The sequence below is a fragment of the Lissotriton vulgaris genome, chromosome 2_1 (assembly GCF_964263255.1).
Source record: "Lissotriton vulgaris chromosome 2_1, aLisVul1.2, whole genome shotgun sequence".
Classification (NCBI taxonomy): Eukaryota; Metazoa; Chordata; class Amphibia; order Caudata; family Salamandridae; genus Lissotriton; species Lissotriton vulgaris.
In genome coordinates this window covers 149927108-149947262 of record NC_141687.1, presented here as the reverse complement: position 1 = coordinate 149947262, position 20155 = coordinate 149927108, and the positions used below count along the sequence as shown (strand labels likewise).

The 20155-nt window shown below is 43.8% G+C and overlaps 1 protein-coding gene across 1 annotated transcript in view; it reads left to right on the top strand.

Annotated features, from left to right (window-relative positions):
• The window catches only part of GTF2IRD1 (GTF2I repeat domain containing 1), a 993687-nt gene that overhangs the window by 540698 nt on the left and 432834 nt on the right, over positions 1-20155 (top strand). The window contains exon 10 of the mRNA XM_086954598.1: positions 8712-8895. Within this exon, the coding sequence (XP_086810724.1) occupies positions 8712-8895 (184 nt within the window). The remainder of the gene's footprint in view (positions 1-8711; positions 8896-20155) is intronic.

Here is a 20155-nt window from a genome sequence, read left to right as displayed (position 1 = left end):
TTCCTACAGATGCAAGCTTCTCCTCTGGAAAGGCATCTCAATGAAGTACTCTCGTAACTAATGATGCAGCCTTTTAAATCCATGTATAATGCTGACTTACAGTTTCTCGTGTAGAAAGTTGCTTTTCTCCTCGCTCTCACATCTACCTAAAGGGTTAGTGAGATACAGGCCTTTGCCACTGAAGAACCTTTTCTTCGTTTCACAGTTGAGTTTGTACTTCTCAGAACAAACCCGAAGTTCATCCCAAAGGTTCCTTCTCAATTCCACCTCAATGAGCTTGTCATCCTTCAAATGTTTTCCCTAATCCAGGCACGCCGGCTGAGTAGGCTATTCATACTTTGGACATCAAACGGTGTCTCAAATATTACCTTCACAGAACGAAGCATATTCGTAAGCCTGGCCAACTACTAGCAGTTTATGGCCTAGGTTGTCAAGGCACCACAGTGACAAAACCTACAATGGCAAGATGGATTTCAATGACAATTCAGTTTTACTATTCCAAAACGGGCAAACCCTTAATGAGGAGAGCTAACGCTTGTTCGACAATAGCAGTGTCCACTTCGGCTGCTCTGTTTGCGGGTATTCCGCTGGAGTAAATGTGCTGTGCTGCAGTTTGGAAAAGCACCCACATATTCATGCAGCACTACTGCCTGGAATCGAGACAGCGCATCTATGCAATCATAGGCTAGGCAGATTCATGCCATCTATTCCAAAAAGGAGAGCCTCTTTAAGTAGAGGTGTTTTATGTACAAGTTAGAGGTTGCCAGGCTATAGTATATTGCTACTTAATTGTTATCTTGGCGTTTCTTTATCTAAAGTTTCTAGATATGAATATTTACCATCTCAATGTATAAATAACGATGTTTGCATTTGATACATATATGTGTGTATTTATATATATATATATATATATATATATATATATATATATATATATATATATATATATATATATATATATGTGTAGTGCATGCAATGTGATCCTTCAGACCCTGTTTTGTGCTCTACTACTGGTGCTCAGCATAGGGGCCGGACCATGGCCCAAAACAACAATTTTACTCCAATGATGCGGCACTTGACTTGGGTGATTTCAGCTTGGTTTATTTTAGCAACAACTCAAACCAACGCGTTTCAGCCTAACCTCGGCTTTGTTCACACATCACCATCAGTGATGTCATTTGAGATGTCATCAGTGATGTCATCAGTAATGTCACTGACAATGTCATGAATGATGTAATATGTGACATCATCAGCAGTGGATTGCGGGCGCGAGAGTTATAGTTAGTACAACTAACTATAACAGGGGAATTTCAATGGTTATGTATGAGTGAAATGTCCAACTAACTATAACACCTCTGAAACCTATGTTTTTTTCAGTGAATTTATATATATATATATATATATATATATATATATATATACACACACACACACACACACACACACACACACACACACACACACACACACACACACATGCAGAGGTATTTGTCTTCATTTTATATGCATTTTATGCAAAAGTATATTGCGTTTACCCACCGTCCTCTGAGTGTATTTACTTTTACTACAATAAACTTGCCATTTTGATGCAAGCATGTGAAATAATGAACGATCCAATTCTGGATAAAAAAATAAGATACTTACCTGTAACTGCAGTTGTCCAGTATTGGTATCTTTCATACATTCACATGCGAACCTCCTTCCCTGAGAGGCTCCCCTTAACCTGCTCTGTTATTCCCACTTGTGCTGGAAATTCTGAGGGATCAGCCTCTCGCGAGAGTGTTCTGGAGGGTGCTAGCCCCTGATTGGTTATAGTGAAAGTTTGAGCCTTTTATTTTTAAAAAGGACATTGATAGGTTAGTAAACTGATGGCTTACTGCCATTATAGCCTACAATAGTTTTACATACTACTTTGTTATGGTACTGTGAGACTCCTACATCAAGGACAGAGAATGATTGGAGCATGTTATTGTATGAAAAATACCAATGCTGGATAACTGCAGTTAGATGTAAGTAACTTATTTTCCTCTCTATCTATTAAAAAGCATTTAATTAATAAAGAATTACCTTTTATATTAAAATAGGATGGCTTTCATATTCAATTGATCACTAAATACCTTTTTTTTCTGCCCTTTGATTATGATTACCTGCTTTAAGTATTGTTATTGAATTGCATATATCTAAGACACATCTCCTGTCCAGGCCAAAGCCTGTCTAACTGCAGTAACTCCAGTATTGGAGCTTTCATAGATTCACATACCTGATTCATTCCCCGTCGTCGAGACGGGAGTCTCCAGTATATAAAAAAAAGCAATGCTTAGTAGGATAGCAAACTGAAAATAGGCCTAGGCCCATTTGCCTTTTGCAACCCATAATCTTGGTTATGTAAAAGAGACCAAATTTGTCCCCGAACCAATCAGAGCATCTCACCCTCTAGAACACTCCCGAGAGAACCTTTTGCCCCTCAGATTTTTTCCTGCACGTTGTGCTAGGGAGTCTCCTTTGAGCTCTGCTCAAGTTCTACTTTTCCAACCTGTTTTGAGAACTTAAATGGCTGGCTTTAGCCCAGCTGAAGTGTAACGAGGAGAAGTCTGAGGTTCTTCTGTATGGATCTTTTCCTCCGCAGTGTAAGCCCTCTGGCCGATGAACTGCCCTCTACCGAGCTCTGTGGGTCAGCCAGTCAAAAACCTAGGTGTTTGGTTTGATGAGGACCTTAGGTTCTGCACACAAATAAAGAAACTGGCTGGACAATATTTTGGTACACTGAAGATTCTCAGCAAGTTTCTGCCCTTGATACCCAGGGCAGCCAAGGAAATGGTAACGCAGGCACTGATTCTTTCATGTCTGGACTATGCCAACGCACTGTATATAGGTCTGCCAGGCTTCCAGCTGAGGAAGCTGCAAATTGTACAAAATGCGGCAGCCAGAGCTCTGCTAAACATCCCCGGAAGAACTAGTGTGAAGCAATATTTGCTTGACCTACACTGGCTTCCTGTGGCTCATCGGGTCAAATTCAAGGCCCTCACCCTGGCCCATGCAGCCCTCCATGACTTGGGTCCTCCGTATCTGAGGAATCGCTTCAGCTTCTATGTGCCACAAAGACTGTTGCGTTCAGCCTCCCAGCGGCTGGTAGTGATCCCTCGGTTCCGTCTGGTAAGACTGGGAGCATCTCTCTCTCTTTCAAGGTGGCTCAAGCCTGGAATTCTCTTCCCTACACACTACTGAACACTGCTAACCCAAGGTTAATCAAGAAATTGTTAAAAACTTGGCTGTTTGCCTAATCGGTCGGTCTGTCCAGCTCCTTCCCTCCATCATTTGGCTTCTGCGCTGGGACACTCTTGAGTAGCTGCGTGTGTTATAATTGATATTAACATAACATAACATAATATGTCATCCTGAAATGTAGGAAAATATTCTATGTCTTAGAAGGGGCTCTGAACTAACTAAAAAAATCAATAAAATGTAAGCCCTCCTTTTCCTAACAGGGCAGCCCAGAGGCAGATAGCTGTGAACAGATTACTGTCTACCATTCAGATCCAAAACTTGATTAACATAAACTGTCTCTGAATCAGCAAGTGTTGAAGAATATAATCCTGTATATAAGCACTATCTGCCTCTCTTCTCTTCTATTCTTGTGGCTGCCTGTTCCAAGCAACAAGTCTGCTACATTGGATATATATGTTAAATCAATGTGTTCTGTGTACTGTCAAGCTTGTGAAGCTATTAGACTATTATCTGTGTTCTCCATGCCCTGCTCTTGCTCTTCCAACTCTTCATCTGCCGCACAAGTGTATTTTTTTTATTTACAAAGTTTAATATAGCGCGAACAAGATCCTGACGGATATCAGAGCGCTTTACAAAAGGATGGAAGTAAGGATATAAATGCAATATTGACATCAAATAAGAATACAAAACAGGAATAATCGCATACTTACAAGACAAATGAATCAAGGAGGGTAAAACAATAAACCTGTATATAGCGGGCTACGAAGGGGGGCACAATATGCAGTAAAGAAGAGCCGCATCAAATGATGATACAGTGGTTGTAGGATCAATGATTTCGGTTTCCAGTTTGAAAGCAGTCGTTGAGGAGATTCTGAGTACTTCCTGTGGAAGAGAGTTCCATATCTTTGGGGCAGTGGCAGAGAAGGCTCGGTGACAAGCAAATATTAATCATTACTTGTCTAAGCTTGACAGTATTTTTCATCTTTGAACTCTGATAATTTGAACACATCCCCTCCTTCATATGAAGGTCCTGCAGTAGCTGCGTGTTAAGCACAATTCTGTAATAGTCATCTGGCCTCCACTTTCTGAACTCACTATTAACTCACTAGTGTTCCATTTCACCATGATAGATAATGTCAATTTCCTTTTGCGATCCACCATCCAAAATACAAGAAGGCCCATGTGGTCAAAGTCTCCTTTTTCATGAAATACAATCTCCCTCTTTTCCGACAATCAGGATACATTTCCTGAGGCTTAGGAGAGCATTGAGACCCGCTTGTTCTGTTCTACCTATAGTATCTGGGTGAGACAACCTAAGTAAATGACCTAACTATCACTGTGTCTCGCTCATCTAGGGTGCTACCATAGTAGTGCTAAGAGGAACATTAATCATAACATGCTCTTGGGATAAAATGTATATTTTTGAGGTTTAAATCCAAGAATTTAAAGTCAGACATCAAGAATGCACCACAAAAAGGAGAGACCAGCACACAACGCTGAAGTGCACCCAAGGGAAAAATTCTAAATATTGCATGACCTCCTTGAAAACTATTGTGGGAAGGTCCCCATGTATATTAAGAAATTAATTCCACATATCACAGCCACCATCGATTGCTGTAGCAATATACTTTTTGCCAGGCCAAATCCGAATGCTAAAACCCAGAGGCAGATCAAACTGAGTAGAAATCCCACCACTAGGGAGCTACATTAGTCTGTTATTGTCTGAACTGTGAGCACTTCAAGAGGCACCTCGAAGTTCAGGCAATCGTTTGACTTTCAACCAACCCTTTTGTTACCTTCCTGAACTTACTTCCAATAGTCCATAACGCTTCAGCCCTGTTTAAGGTGCTGGCTCTATTTTGTGTGGTGATTTACTCATTGCCGAAATATCCAACAACATTTTATTTTTTAATCTTGGAACATACCTTTATTCTCTTGAGATGGGGCCCTTAGACTACACACCAGTACTTTATAAATAAGCCAATATTTGTTATTCTATATTCACTTTTTACATTTTCATAATCATTTATTTTTACATTTTCATAATCAACATTGTCCTTTTAGGGCGACAGAGGTGGTCGATAACACAAGGAAAATAGAGGTAGATCTGAAAATGGCATTGGTAAACTGCCTTTCATTACCGAAACATGCAATCGAAATCTCCCTTTTAATTCAAGATCTGGACCTTGACATCCTTTTTTTAACAGAAACGTGGCTTGGATCCAATTCTGGCCCAGATATCGTACAGGCTCTCCCTCCTGGATACCTGATCCAACATAGGGACAGAGTGTCCAAGGTTGGAGGAGGGATCGCCATTCTTTATAGGGATCATCTAATCTGTCGTATGACTGGTAGTTCTACTCCAGATTGTGAGAGTGCACAATTTTCTATCACATTATCTCCAGAACTGTCATTCTCAGGTCTTTTGATCTATCGTCCACCTGGCCCGATAGGACAATTTCAGGAAGGACTAATCGAAACTACTCTAGATTTAGCTAGTACGGTTTCTAATTTTATAGTGCTGGGAGACTTGAATCTCCATTTTAATAATCTCTCAGATCTCACCGCAATGGAACTGACTAAGGATTTAGCCTCTTGTGAATTGAGCTTAATAGTCTCACATCCCACTCACCTTTTAGATCCCATATTTTCAAACATTGCAGAGTTAATTTCAGCTGAGCCATATTCGATCCCTTGGTCAGGCCATATGGTTATTCCCTTCATATGGAAGGCACACAGATCCAGTCCAACCATACCTTCTCACAAAGCCTTAGGTAGGCGCTGGACGAAATTAGAGCTAAATGATTGGCTAGAAATATTGAAGAAGAACGAACCTCTTGGTAATCAGGACATAGATAGGGCAAACAAAGACTTCAATCAATGGATTGAACAGTCATTGGATACCGTGCTCCTAAAAAAATGTATTACAAACAAGAAAGGCCCTACTAAACAACCCTGGTTTAATTCGGACCTAAGGTCCCTTAAACAGGAATGTAAACAGGAGGAGAGGCAGTGGCGGAAACATTTTGATGAGGAGAAGAAAAATAAATACAGATCCACCATAAAGAAATATAAATCTGCCCTTAACATGGCCAAATCCACCTTTTATGCAGAAAAAATTGAGGCTTCCGCCAACGCCCCGAGAGAGATGTTTAAGATAGTCAAATCTTTGTTAAAAGCCCCGGACCCGCCATCATCATCATTATCTTCTGATGAATCTGGTGTTCGTTGCGACAAATTAGCAAATTTTTTTGCTGCCAAAATTCAAAAGATCCTCCTCTCCCTTCCCCCCCTACCCATGGCTGAATTAACTTCCCCTCTGGTAGGTGGCACTGACTCCATCTTGCCTCACCTTTCTCTCTTCTCCCCCCTCAGTGCAGAACTTTCACCCCCTCTCATTAATTCCATAAAGAGCGGCTCCCCGCTCGATCCTGCCCCTATGACCATCTTAAACTCGGCTTTGCCCCACATCAGTACGCACATCATCAACTTAGTCAACAATTTGATTGAGTCAGGCACTGTGCCACGAGATTGGAAGCTGGCCATGGTCAGGGCTCTGTTAAAAAAAAAAAACCTTGACCCTGACGATTTTTCCAACTATCACCCCATTTCCCTTCTCCCTGGCATCAGTAAGCTGACCGAAAAATTGGTGAACAAACAGCTGCCGTCTTTTTTAGAGACCCACGACTTGCTCCACCCAACTCAAACAGGGTTCCGGAGAGGACAGGGAACTGAGACAGCACTGTTGAGGGTGGTCGAGGACTCCAGGACGATTCTGGACTCTGGTGGCAGCACGGCCATTATCCTCCTGGACCTCAGTGCCGCCTTCGACACGGTTAACCACCGTGTCCTCCTATCTCGCCTTGGAAGGATCGGGGTCACGGGCAAAGCCCTTATGTGACTCGAGTCTTTTCTTAGAGATGAATTTTTAAAGGTCTTTTCGGAGAACAGCTGTTCCCTTCCAGTACCATTACAGTGTGGGGTGCCACAGGGCTCCTCCCTCAGCCCCACACTGTTCGATGTGTACATGGCGCCTCTGGCAGAAGTAGTGGCCCCCTTTGGAATCCAATTAGTAAGCTACGCTGATGACACCCAGCTAGTTGTCTCCTTAAATCAGGTAGAGCCCCTTCCGACCAATCTTTGCAACTGCCTGGAGGCAGTTGCAAAATGGATGGACTCATCCCACCTTAAGTTGAATGGGGGAAAAACTGAGCTGATGCTATTGGGGAAACGAGCCACATTTAACAACTTGACACTTTGGCCTTCCTGCATGGGGCCTGGGCCCACTCCAAAGACCGAGATTAAGAGCCTTGGATTTTGGCTGGATGCGGAGCTGTCATTCAAAACCCAGGCAAGGAAGACAGTAGCTACTTGCTTTGGATTGTTGAAGACAATCCGCAAAATTCTTCCTTAGCTACCCGAAAAAGCCAAGAAAACCATAGTCCAGTCCCTTATTCTATCTAGGCTGGACTATGGAAACGCGCTTTATCTAGGAGCCCCTGTTTCGGTTATTCGGCAACTCCAGGCCACCCAGGACTCTGCAGCGAGGCTACTTACGGGTGCTAGCTATCGCGCATCAGCTACACCCGCGTTGAGCACTTTGCATTGGCTTCCGATAAGGGAGCGGGTTCATTTCAAGACCCTCTGTACGGTCCACAAAGCACTCTATGGGAGAGGCCCCCCCATCCTGGATGACATGATTAGGCCTTATAAACCATCTAAGAACCTTCGCTCCAATCAGCAAAATCTTTTAGTAATTCCCAGGATTAATATGGCCCGAACAGGGGGCCGTCTTTTCTCGTATAATGCGGCTAAGTTATGGAATGCTATTCCTCCATCCCTCCGATAAGAGCCTAACTTACTTGCATTTCGAAAGAAGCTAAAAACTGTCCTGTTTCCCAGGATCTAGAGTCTGGGCCTCCGCATCTTCTGCAATCCATTTCCCTTTGGTCAGTCCTAAGCGCTGGGATGCTCCCGAGTAGCCATGCACTATAGAAGAGCCTTTACAATACAATACAATACAATACAATCAGTATTATATGTTTATGAATTGTCTGCAACAAATGAAATCACAACTAGCACATTTTATGTTTGTGTTATTTCGTGAAAAATAGAAAATGACAACCTTGCAAATTTATATAAGTTTGAAGATTTTCCATTACCCCTAAAATGTTACTCAAGTTCATACTTACATTGTCAATCCCTGTCATCATATGACACTGTTTCGTTATTTAAAAGTTTCCAAAATGCAAAAAGTTAAATTGCAAGTAATCAGACTGATACTGCTTTAGAAATTATACTGAAATTACGAAGGATTGCTCGGTGTTCAATCTGATTTGTATTAAACTTATTATTGACAACAACGCAATTGCTCTTGCATATTTGTTTGAATGTATCATTTTAAGTGGATACACACGGCCTGTTCGTATTAAACAAGGGATCCATTTTGTATGCCTCTCTGAAATTGATGTATTTTTCCCTTCAAGCTGAAGCTCTAGGTGTGGATCACATGGTCCCGGTGCCATACCGTAAGATTGCCTGTGATCCTGATGCAGTGGATATCATTGGGATCCCAGATAAAATTCCTTTTAAGCGGCCTTGTACTTATGGTGTGCCAAAGCTCAAGCGAATTCTTGAAGAACGACATAACATTCACTTTGTCATTAAAAGGTAAGCGGGTCCATATAATTTTGTTTCGTTCATATTCCAGCAGTTCAGAATTTGATGTTACATTTTCTTCTATGAAGGTTAAGCATCTGGGGGAGGCTACTGGGTGAAGCAAACAGGTCATTCTCTGTCAAAAATGCAGAATGATGAGCAGGAGTGGGCTGTGGCAGAGTACATCTTGAAAACCGACTGATACCCTGTTGAGGAGATAAAATTGAACAATTGAGAGTATTACTGAGAAAAATGCTAACATCCCTGGATAGATTGTTCATGTAATTATAAAAGTGATTAAGAAGTAAGATGTTAAATTGGGCTTATAATATTGAAAACAGAAACATTTTTAAGAGTGGCACTGCGTTTATTCATGTAAAATGTTGTAACCAACTACTTAGAAAACTGTAACCAGCTGCTTAGTGCATTAAGAGATAAGTAAATTGCTACAATATGTTTGGTTCCTCTAAAACTAAGAGAGTATATCCTTATGTACACATGTGCACAAATCTGAACAGTTAACAGATGGGCATATCCCCAACAAAGGAACCTGATTTCCGACTGGATATGCTCACACTGCGAGAGAAGGGGTAAAACGGTCAAAGGGCCCTCTACCCCCTGCAACGGATACAGTGATCGAGACATGGCACAAATTAACCAGGGAAATGAGATTGTCGAAATGACTGACCGCCAAAACACCTCAATGGGTAGGAAGGAAATTTAGCGAGGTGGCACAACTACCATTTTCTAAGAAGTGAAACCTGCTAGGCATAGCATCTTTAGAACAGGTATGGGACAGAAATGGAATTGTTCCATTTGAACACCTACAAACAGAGTATGAAATGGCTCTGTCCCATAGATGTATAAACCTACAACTACAACAAGCCATAAGTGCTAGAATACCAGCAGACGAAGAGTCTCAAGAGGACTCCCCGCTAGAGACTGATAGATGGGCAAATCACTGCTAAAGCCATATCCCATACATATAGGATGATTCTGAACAATACACAAAATTGAAGAAATTAAGGGTAAAATGGCAAAACAATATAGGGAATATCAAGTTTGATGACTGGGAGGAGGTGCAGCATTTCCCACAAAAGGTGGCCATAAAAGCCAAATATTGGCTTGTGCGATTGAAAACCCTACATAGGGTATACTATAGTAGGACGCTGCTGCACAAAATAGGAAGAGCTGCGACAGAAGGCTACCCTTGGAACTGTGGACAGCGAGGAACTTCCTTCCATATTTTGTGGAAATGCCCCAGACTCCAAAGGTACTGGCAATTGTTAACACAAAGGCTGGAGGAGGCTACAGACTGTACCGTTAAAACTACCACTCCACGAGTATAACAGGGGATATGGAAAGACATGGAGGCCACCAGGTACAAAAGCTACTCATAAATCTGGGATACTTGGAGGCCGAATGGGACATATCTCAATAATGGGGTGGTATGACATCTCCAACGAGTAGAGACTGGGAGAGGGGCATGGAGTCATGTGTGATCTCAAGACAAGATATGAAGGGAGGTGGTTGGAGGGAGGAGGGAGAGTAAATGGTACCAAGCGACAGATGAACACAGCAACAACACCTACTTTAGCACACCCATGCTCCTTCTCCCCCTCCCCTGCCCCTTCCCTATGCCTCTGTCATAGACATTTGACTGTGTAATCCCGTCTTCATTTTGTGCATTCTAAAGTTTGTAGTTTCCTGCCCAGTAGGCTTGAATCTCTTGGGGATCATGGTGTGTAATGTTATTGCTCCCCCTGCTGAATGGTAGGCGGCTGGAATGGGGGTACGCCTCTGATACATAAGAGGCATTGACTACGTTTAGCAAAAGTGGCCATTGTCTTCTCATGAGGCTATGGGTACTGGCAGTTGATTCAGCGAGAGCGTTTAGGGAGAGCTTTCTGAGGACCCCCCTCAGTAAGTATGCACAGACAACCATAACAGGAACCCTTCACTTATCCTAATCTCTCTTGCATGATTGTGAATGTGGACAGTGTGCATTGAGACTGTGTGTATTATGAGTGGTGTATTTTACAAGGGCAAATTGCATCCAAGGACCAAGTAATTCTTACCTGAACAATGTATGCCATTTCTGGCTTCCTTATCATTGGATCAGAACCATAGACTGCACAGCCATGAGCAGCTGAGAACTTGCAATGCTTTTCTTCTAAATATGGTCCCAGACTGTTTAGAGTACAGCTCTATCTGTATAGTACCCTTTATTGATGTTCCACTTGTATGTGAGTAACAAACCCTCATTACTTCCAATAGTAAGCCTTCAGAACAGAGAACGGTTCAATAATCACTGATTGCCACCAATGTTCCCTCATGTTTTTTTCCTCTGTGTGCGGCGGTGTAGGGTCTCTGCGCTGCAGCCATGGCTATGTACGCCAGGAACCAGACCGCGTGTGTGTGCAGCGCCAAATATCACTCCAAACTCTTGCATAAAAAACTGAGAAGACAGTGCATTTCCACCTGTAGTTTAGACCTGCATGCAAACTGTAAGGTATAGATTAGATCATTATACATTTTGCCCCCTTGTCTTTCATTATCCTAATGTTGCAAAATGGTTTTACTTGGGTAGAAATCAATTCTTATCAGTAAAGGTATGGTGTTACGTTTTAAATTCTCAATGTATGCAGACCAAGAACATTTAAACTATACTGTTTACTAGTATGGATGACTTGTGCCTCCTACAAATTGTATTCCTCTGTCTAATGTAAGATTTCCTATACATTGATTTACACACTATGATTCAGTGTCTCGGTGTAATGTGTATGCGATGTAAAGTGCTTAACACCTTACACTGGAATGAGTGGCGCTATTAAACGAAATAAATATGAAAGAGAGAGGTGTTATAGACTTGAGGGGCATTGTTAAAGGTTGGTAATGAGAGTATCCGTAGCGGAGGTGGTCATTATGGTGCCAGCAAACATTGTCACACCAGGCGCCACCAAGCACTAAAGCCTGTTCAAATGGCACTAATAATTACAGTGAAATTATGAAAATGTCTCCCATGCAATTTGAAACCTAGCCAGCTATGTTGCTGCATTTCTTATCTTAATAGGCCTGGGCTGCAGGATGATTGTGTGCATTTGTTAAGATTTTCGTGTTAATTGCAGCTCATGATGGGTGCTGCGATTAACATGAAAACTTTAACAAATGCACAGGGACATCTAAAGGATTTTGAGAGTCCTGCGCCAAACTTATTTCTGGGGCCCCTGATCATAACAGCTTTGAATTTATGATCCAATTTCAGCTTTTACATGTCCTTTTTGGCCAGGTCACCGACACTGCAGAGGCACACTGGACCAAATTCTAAATGTGCTCCCATCTAATATTCAGGGATAGTGGTATGTTTTTCAAAATTGTAATATAGCAGCCTGAAGGAAAAGGAGAGGAGACTAGTGAGAAATAGGATTTAGTAGCAGAGAAAGGGGGAGAGAGAGGAACAAAGGAGAAAAAAAGTCAGGGCGCAAAGACGAGAAATGGATAAGGGGTAATGGAGAAATTGGTAAGAGAGGTTCGGAAAGAGAAAGGCAGCCAGAGAGTTTGGAGAACTGGGAGGGAGAACGGAGAATTAAAACGGGTAAGAGAGAAAGCAAAGAACAGGCAGCGAGAGGGAATTGGAGACAAGAATGGGATGGGGAGAAAGGGGAAAGTGGGTAAACATGGAGCGGGACAGATATGAGGAAGAGGAAAAAGAAGTGACAGTGAGAGCAGCTGGGGAGTGGAAGATAAAAGGACAAAAGATATGTCAGAGAAGGCAGCGAGTTTGGTATGGCAATGCTTCAGAAGTAGTGTCTCTGCATATCGACATTGGGGTTCTATAAGGAGCCTTTTTCGCCATCTTGTAATTTCTAAACGCTCGCTCTGTGTAACCGTGCTCACCTGAACGAACTAAGAAGGGTGGTAGGCTGGCTAGGCCGTGCCAAGATTTTAATCTTGCCAAGATGCAGGTCTGAGCAGATGGCAGCTGCGAGTTTGTAAATGACTGATCCGTCTGTCTGGAGTATTCTCTTCACTAACACTTGCTTCCCTTCTCTTTTTGATACTCAGGGGCAGCAACATTGTTGTGGTGTCACCAGGGCTTTAAGTAGAAGCTTTTTCAGTATTATATACGAGCTATAGTTGCTGCTTATTTATCTTATGCAACTAACAACCATTGACAAAGCCAATAATCTTGATTTGTTGCAGGTATGATGTTACTTGTTGTATCATACATCTGGATGCAAGGACAGAAACAGCAAAGTACAAGTCGGGCAGCACACTATGCCAAGCACAGAAAAGTTTCAAAAGTGTCAATCACCCGGCAGCTGCACTCTATTAAGAAGAGAAATTCAGCAAGTCTACAAACACAGTGTGTGCTTTACACGCCGTGTTTGTAGAGTTGCTGCATTTCTTTTCTTAATAGAGCAGGGCTGCCGGGTGATTTTGTGACTTAGCTAAAGTTTTCAGGTTAATCGCAGCGCCAGTAAGGAGCTGCAAATAACAAGAAAACATAGACACACAATCACCCCGCAACCCAGCTCTGCTAAGAAGAGAAATTCAGCAAGTCTACAAACATGGCGTGAGCTTTACACGCTGTCTTTGTAGACATGCTGAATTTCTTTTGTTACTAAAGCACGGCTGAGTGTGTGACTTTGATTAAAGTATTCATGTTAATCGCAGCTCGTGACGGCTTCAATTAACATGAATACTTAAACCAAAGCACACAATATGCCCGCAACCGGGCTCTACATTCTTATTGGGAACAGTGATTGCAACATGAACTAACAACAAGGCCTTACTGTTATAATTATTTTTACCTTCTTTATAGAGTTTCATATTAGTACAGACCAGAATACACGCAATTATGATTCAGGAGTAAGTACAGTAGTTAATATCAGTGGTATAAAATATTCTCTCTTTATAATACAACAGGTAGATGTAGAGATGATACGGTCTTCCCTTAAAAAAACAAGAAAAAAAAGCACTAACATTTCAAACTATGAGTCTACTCCACTGCTATTAGATGTCCCAGAATTAAGTTTAGTTGAGTGTATTAGGATTTGGCCGTTTATTCATGCTGGTCTGGTTTTCACGGTAGTCACCTTCTCTAGTAGAATTTCTAGTAGATTCAGTTCTTTTGATTATTGATTATTAATTGATGTTGAGGGCCTTCTAGATTCAAACATTACCTTGGATCCTTGCAGCCCTCAGTTCTTTCGAGGCAGCAATCAGTGCCATTTCGGTGCTGTGAGCACCTCTGAGTCCAAATTGTGTGGAGTCCAAAAGATTATTAACATCTATGAAAGAGGTTAGTTCCACATTTTTTACCTTTTTCATAATTTTACCTGGAAAAGGTAACATAGAGATTGGTCTGTAACTGCTAGGATCTTATGGATTCAGACTGAGTTTTTTTAAGAGTGGAAGAATGGCGTCTCTTTTCTATCCTACAGGAAAGTAGCCTGTGTTGATTATCTCATGGGAGATTCCGACAAGATGATTGCGTATGATCTCAGGGACAAGAGGTATACTCTTTGGACAAGGGTCCAGGGTAGAACATGACTTAGTGGACTTAGCACTTGCTCAGTGCTGAGTGGGGAGATGGGATTGAACATTTTCAGGCTAGAAAATAAACTGAAATAAACAGCTGAGCTAAAATTAGTATTATAAAAGATTAATTCCCATATAAGCATGACATAAAAGAGCACAGAAAGCAGTCTAGACATTCATATTAGCAGGACATACAAACTAAATTGTGTTACAAATATAATAACAAATGAGCACAGAAAGAAAGCTAGACAGCTATACAAGATTAACATGCAAGGCTTAAATGGTTTGCACATAAAACTGCAGCCCTCAATTAAAATATATGCATGCATGGCATACAGGGATGCAGTTAAAAAGGCATTGTATGCTTAGAAATAAAAATAAATAAATGAAGAACAGTTTAAATTAATACGATATTTTTTTTAATTAATAGCAGTAGTCAGAAATAATAAAAAGGCTACTCCAAACAGAATTTACAACACCATCGGCAGGAAACAGGAACTGATAAAGCTGAAATGTGCCCTGGGCACAATATGGAAAAGATGTTAGCAGTACGCTTTCTATCTCTTCAGACTCTAAACACAAGGGCAACACTAAAGTAGTAAAGTAAAAATAAACGCTGGCAGATTTGCTCCTTGTGTAAGAATTAAATGCAGTCCCTCAACATGAAGTTATTGAGTGGCTGAAGTGGGCTGGCCTCCTGCCCTATGCTGTATGTTTTTGTTTGTGGAAGCAAAACGAGAATGCAATGTCAGCACATCAATAGATGAAGACAAATGGCTTAAAGCCCCTTTCAATAAGTATGTTATACATACATTTAAAACTAAAGTCTTGGCTAAGACTTAAAAAGGAGAGACAGATAGATACTCATTAGAGGCTGATTTTTAGGTTTAAGGGCCCGATGTAGGTACCAAATACCGGTCTGAAACGGCCGATTTCGGCCGTTTCCGACCCAGGGGCGTAACACAGGCCCCTGCAGCCCCCGCAGTGCGGGGGGGCCTCGGGCCCCCACGCTCCAGACAGGGGCCCCTCACTCAGCCCAACAAGCCTCAAGTCTGACTGTGTGTGCGCACGCCACACGCATCATTTAATTCATGATTGAAGTTCAATCATAAATTAAATGGTGCGCACAGCGCACGCCACGGCCAGCCGCACAGCATCTTCATTATGTATTGGTCCCGACGTGCCTCCAATTGGTTAGTAATGGTGGAGTGGTGGTGCACACGCGCATGCCCGGGCCCCAGCCGGGCGGGGCCACCAGGGACTTTCACTTCTTGCTGCGCGCGCCGAGGGCCAATATGATGAATTCAACAGTTGAAATGAAATAAAAGCGGACCTGGGAGGCCCCTGGAATTGCTTCCGCTTCACAGGTAAGGCTTTGGGTGTGGATGATGTGTGGCTAAGTTTCGACCCCTCTAACACTCAGCAGTCAGCGCGCAGCAGCAGCAGCATGGATTGAAAGCAGCCAAGCCGCACAGATATGTAACTTTCGCCAGCAGGACGCTTGTTGAATCATGAAGACAGGGCGCGTGGGGCTCGTGCTACGCCACTGACTCCAGCTTGGCTGAGAGGCTCACATGTTGGGGGCCTCCGGAGTGCTATGGAGTTGGGGAGGGTCGTTCCCTGGTTCCACAGCACATTTTCTCTTTTTTTTAATGCATTTTGGGTACTCGGTTTCCGCCCATGCTGTGCACTGTTTGTTTTGTTTGTTTTCCTATGAATTCTATTTCGTGGTGTTCAAATTGGTAATGTTTTTTTGTTGAGGAATCCAATAGAGAGCCTGTTATGGATTGGTGGTTAAAGTCTAGTGGGGCGTGGAGTGAGCCCACAGAGCAGCAACAGTGTGTCAAGAATGATCGAGATATATTCGGGTAAGTGGATTGGACTTGACTGTAGCAAACTGTCGCCGGAGTCATATGGGAGAGAGTGGGACACACATGGGAAGGGAAGGACATTGTGGGTCGGAAGGGGAGGATCCATGTGGGATGTCATATCTAATAAGCGTTGGCAAAGCCAATTGGTCTGATGTTGGTTGCAGAGCTATTGACTGTGCCAAAGTATGTTTCTTTTGCTGTAGTTTATTGTGACTTTGTTGTTCCAAGATGGCAAGTGGAGGCTGAGAAAAGAGAGACATGAAGAAATCATTGAAATACGAAGGGATGTAAATGCAGTGGGTGGACAGTGGTGTATGAGAGCCATTGAGGCACTGCAGGGTGTGGATGCAGCGAGTGGACAGTTGTGTATGAGAGACAATGAAATGTAGGGTGTGGGTGCAGTGGGTGGACAGTGGTATTTGAGAGACAATTGAGTGCTGCAGGGTGTGGGTGCAGTGGGTGGACAGCAGTGTATGGGAGACAATGGGATACAGGGTATAGATGCAGTGGCTGGACAGCGGTGTGTGAGAGACAATGAAGTGCAGGGTGTAAATACAGTGGGTGGACGGCGGTGTATGAGACAGTGAGGTGTAGGTACAGTGGGTGGACAGTGGTGGATGAGTCAGTGAGGTGCTGCGGGATGTGGATACAGTGGATGGGCAGTGGTGTACGAGAGAATGAAATACAGGGTGTAAATACAGTGGGTGGACAGTGGTGAATGGAAGACAATGAAATACTACAGGGCGTAGATGGGCTTGGACTACATAGACCATGAATTGGCATGGGGCAGGGAGTAAACGCGGTGGGCTCTGAAGTCGTGACCACGGCTGTCTTGCAGGGAGCTGTGCTTGTGCCCCATAGCCTATTGCAGACCCTGCATCTCGCATATGGGTCAAGCTGTTTTTGTTCTCTGTGATGTCTTCCTTACTTTTCTAGGTGGGTAGCCATTCCAGGATGGTTGATATGCATTTGACCTGTGGAGGGGTACAAGTGACATGTGGGTGACCTTGTGTACTGTGCGGGGGGCTGTGATGGGAGTGGGTAGACTGTTAGAGACAGGCAAGGAAGCCATTCATGTCTTGTTCTCTCTTTTCCATAGTACCTGCGACATGCCTTTGTGTGAAAAGGGCTGTCACTGGCTAGAGAGGGGAGCTTGTCGCGGCCGCTAGTGAGATTCTGCAGAGCTGCCCCATTTCAACACCAGCGATGTTCCATGATTGTGTACTTGATAGATGGAATGACATGACATAGTGTTGGCCCTGCCATGGTGGTGGTACATGTCGGCCCAATGTGCTCACCCATGGTATGGTGGTGCCCCGGCCGGGTGGAACGCGGGCCCTGGCATAATAGTGGTGGTTCCTGTCTGATTGCGTGGTGGTGCACAGCCCTCGTGCTAGCTTCGGCTTGATGGTGGTGGTTCTTGGCATGGGATTGGCGCATATGACATGCGGCTTTGACACATAGATGTTCAGGGCAGAGTCTATCCATGTGTTGCAGTGGTTCATGCCAGTGGTTGAACTTTTTCACAGAGCAGATGACTTCTTGATTTAGGGAATCTGGGTTGTTTTTCAAAATGCAAAGCTAGTGTTTGGTGGCAGGGCGTGTCTGCTTTCATGGGCCGACGGGCTGATGTTTTGGAGACAAATGACTGAATTTGTTTGGAGCTGAGATTTGAGTGGTTGGGGGCCGACTTGGGAAGGACAGCCCTGGGAACTCCTCTTTCACTTTGGTATACTTGCTGTACTCAGTTGCTCCTTCGGCTTGGATCTCTGCTTTTCGTTCCGCCACTTTTGGGATCCACCGGCCGCTACTGGTGCACGCGCAGCAGGCCCTTGACCTGAGGGCTCCTGACTGAATCTGGAGTATGGGGGGCCCCCTCCATATTCTTTGCAGGGGGGCCCCCTCAAGTTTCGTTACGCCACTGTTCCGACCGGTATTTGGCCTACTGAGATGTAGGGGACCTTTTTTTGTCCGATTCGGTATTTTACCGATTCGGTAAAATTACCGAATCGCAAAAATACCGAATCGGTAATTTTACCGATTTTTTTAATTTGGGATGTAGGTGGGACTACTTTCAGTCCCACAGGCCCTTCAGATTCGGTATTTTGACACCCAATCCAATTGGGTGTTAAAATACCGAATCCAGGTGTGCATGCACATGTGTGCATGCACACCTAGCCATGTGACAGACAGACATGCCCTTAGGGCATGTCTGTGTGCCACATGGCTCACATGCCTTTTTTTGGGGTGCTGGAGGGTGTCAAAGTGACACCCCCTGCACCCTTGCACAAATCGGTAATTACCGAATCGGTAATTACCGATTCGGTAATGCCCATTGATTCCTATGGGCTTCAAGGCCCATAGGAAGCAATGGGGGATACCGAATCGGTATTTACAGAATCGGTAAATACCGAATCTTACAGATTCGGTATTTACAGAATCTGAAATACCTACATCTCCCCCCCTCTAATTTACCACTTCATAAATACCGATTCGGTATGATTCGGTATTTATGAAGTGGTAAATGTAGATTTACCTACATCGGGCCCTAAATCTTTCTATTGAGCAATGCAGGAGACAAGCGTGCAAGAATCGGGCCTTACAGAGCCCATCACAACTACTAGTAAGTGCATTGATAATACAAGTGCAACAAATGACAGGTACATTCCCGCCTGCCACCCAGAAAGAAAGAAGAGAAAGAAAAGAAATAAGATGCAGGGAAAACCACCCCCTATTACTTCTAAACAGCGCTGTGCAGAATGGTGTGTCGTACATAAAGCTAGATCAGTCTATGTGGAGGAGTCCGGTGCGGTGACGCGCAAAAGGCGCAAATATCTCGGGCAGCACAACTCCCGGAACTCTGGAGCTAACAAAGCGAGGAATGGCTGCCAGAGGTCACTGAAGGAAGAGCCTCTCCCGGCCGGGGTAAGAGAAATCTTTTTCATGTCCAGCACATGCCACAATCGCTGGTACCACCCTGTGTGTGCAGGAATTCGGAGGGTTCTCCAGAATATTAATATGTTTTGAATGGCTGTGCCTAGGGCTATGGCTATCTGCTTCCCTCGCCTAGATTTCAAAGGTTAAGTGAGCGAATTTGGTACCCCCAATAGGACATATGCAGGAAGCCTAGGAAGTTCCGTGTCCAGATATTTATCGACCTTGTCAAGTATGTGCGTCCAGTAAGTCTGGAGATGGACGCATTCCCACAGAAGGTGAACCAGTATGCCCCTCTTCCCACATCCTCTCCAACAGTCAGGGCACTGTGTAGCGTCAGCCTGGTGTAGACGCTCCGGGGTATAGTACCAGTAGTAGACAAGCTTGGTGAATGTTTCTGTTAGGCCGACATGTGTTGCTGTGTGGCACACCCTATGGCAGGCACCATACCACTCCTTGGAACTAAGGCTCCGCCCAAATTCTCTCTCCCAGCGTGCGCCCCCAGCATGATAAGTGTGAGTATATCTGGACAAGAGCATCTTATACAAATTCGAGTTCAACTTCTTGTCCGAAGATCGTGTGATGAGCCACCGTTCATAGTGGGTGAGAAGCCTAGTCGCCTGCGTTTGGCATAGCCCAGTGTCATGTCACACCTGTAGGTAGCTCATCCGTTCGGATTCTGAGAGGCCCTAATCCTCCCTGAGTTGCGAGGAGGGGATATGATCACCCTTGTCAAATAATAGGCCTAGGGCTCGGCAGCCAGCTTCTCTCCACAGTGGGAAGGACTGCGGGCCCCTCCTGGGGCTAAAGTCCGGAGTATCAAAGAGGGATGTGAGTGGGGAAGGGAAAGTCGTTAGGGCGTGATGTGTGTTGGTCCGATCCCAGACGGTAATGATTGTACGTTTCACCTGCGAGGCTTATAA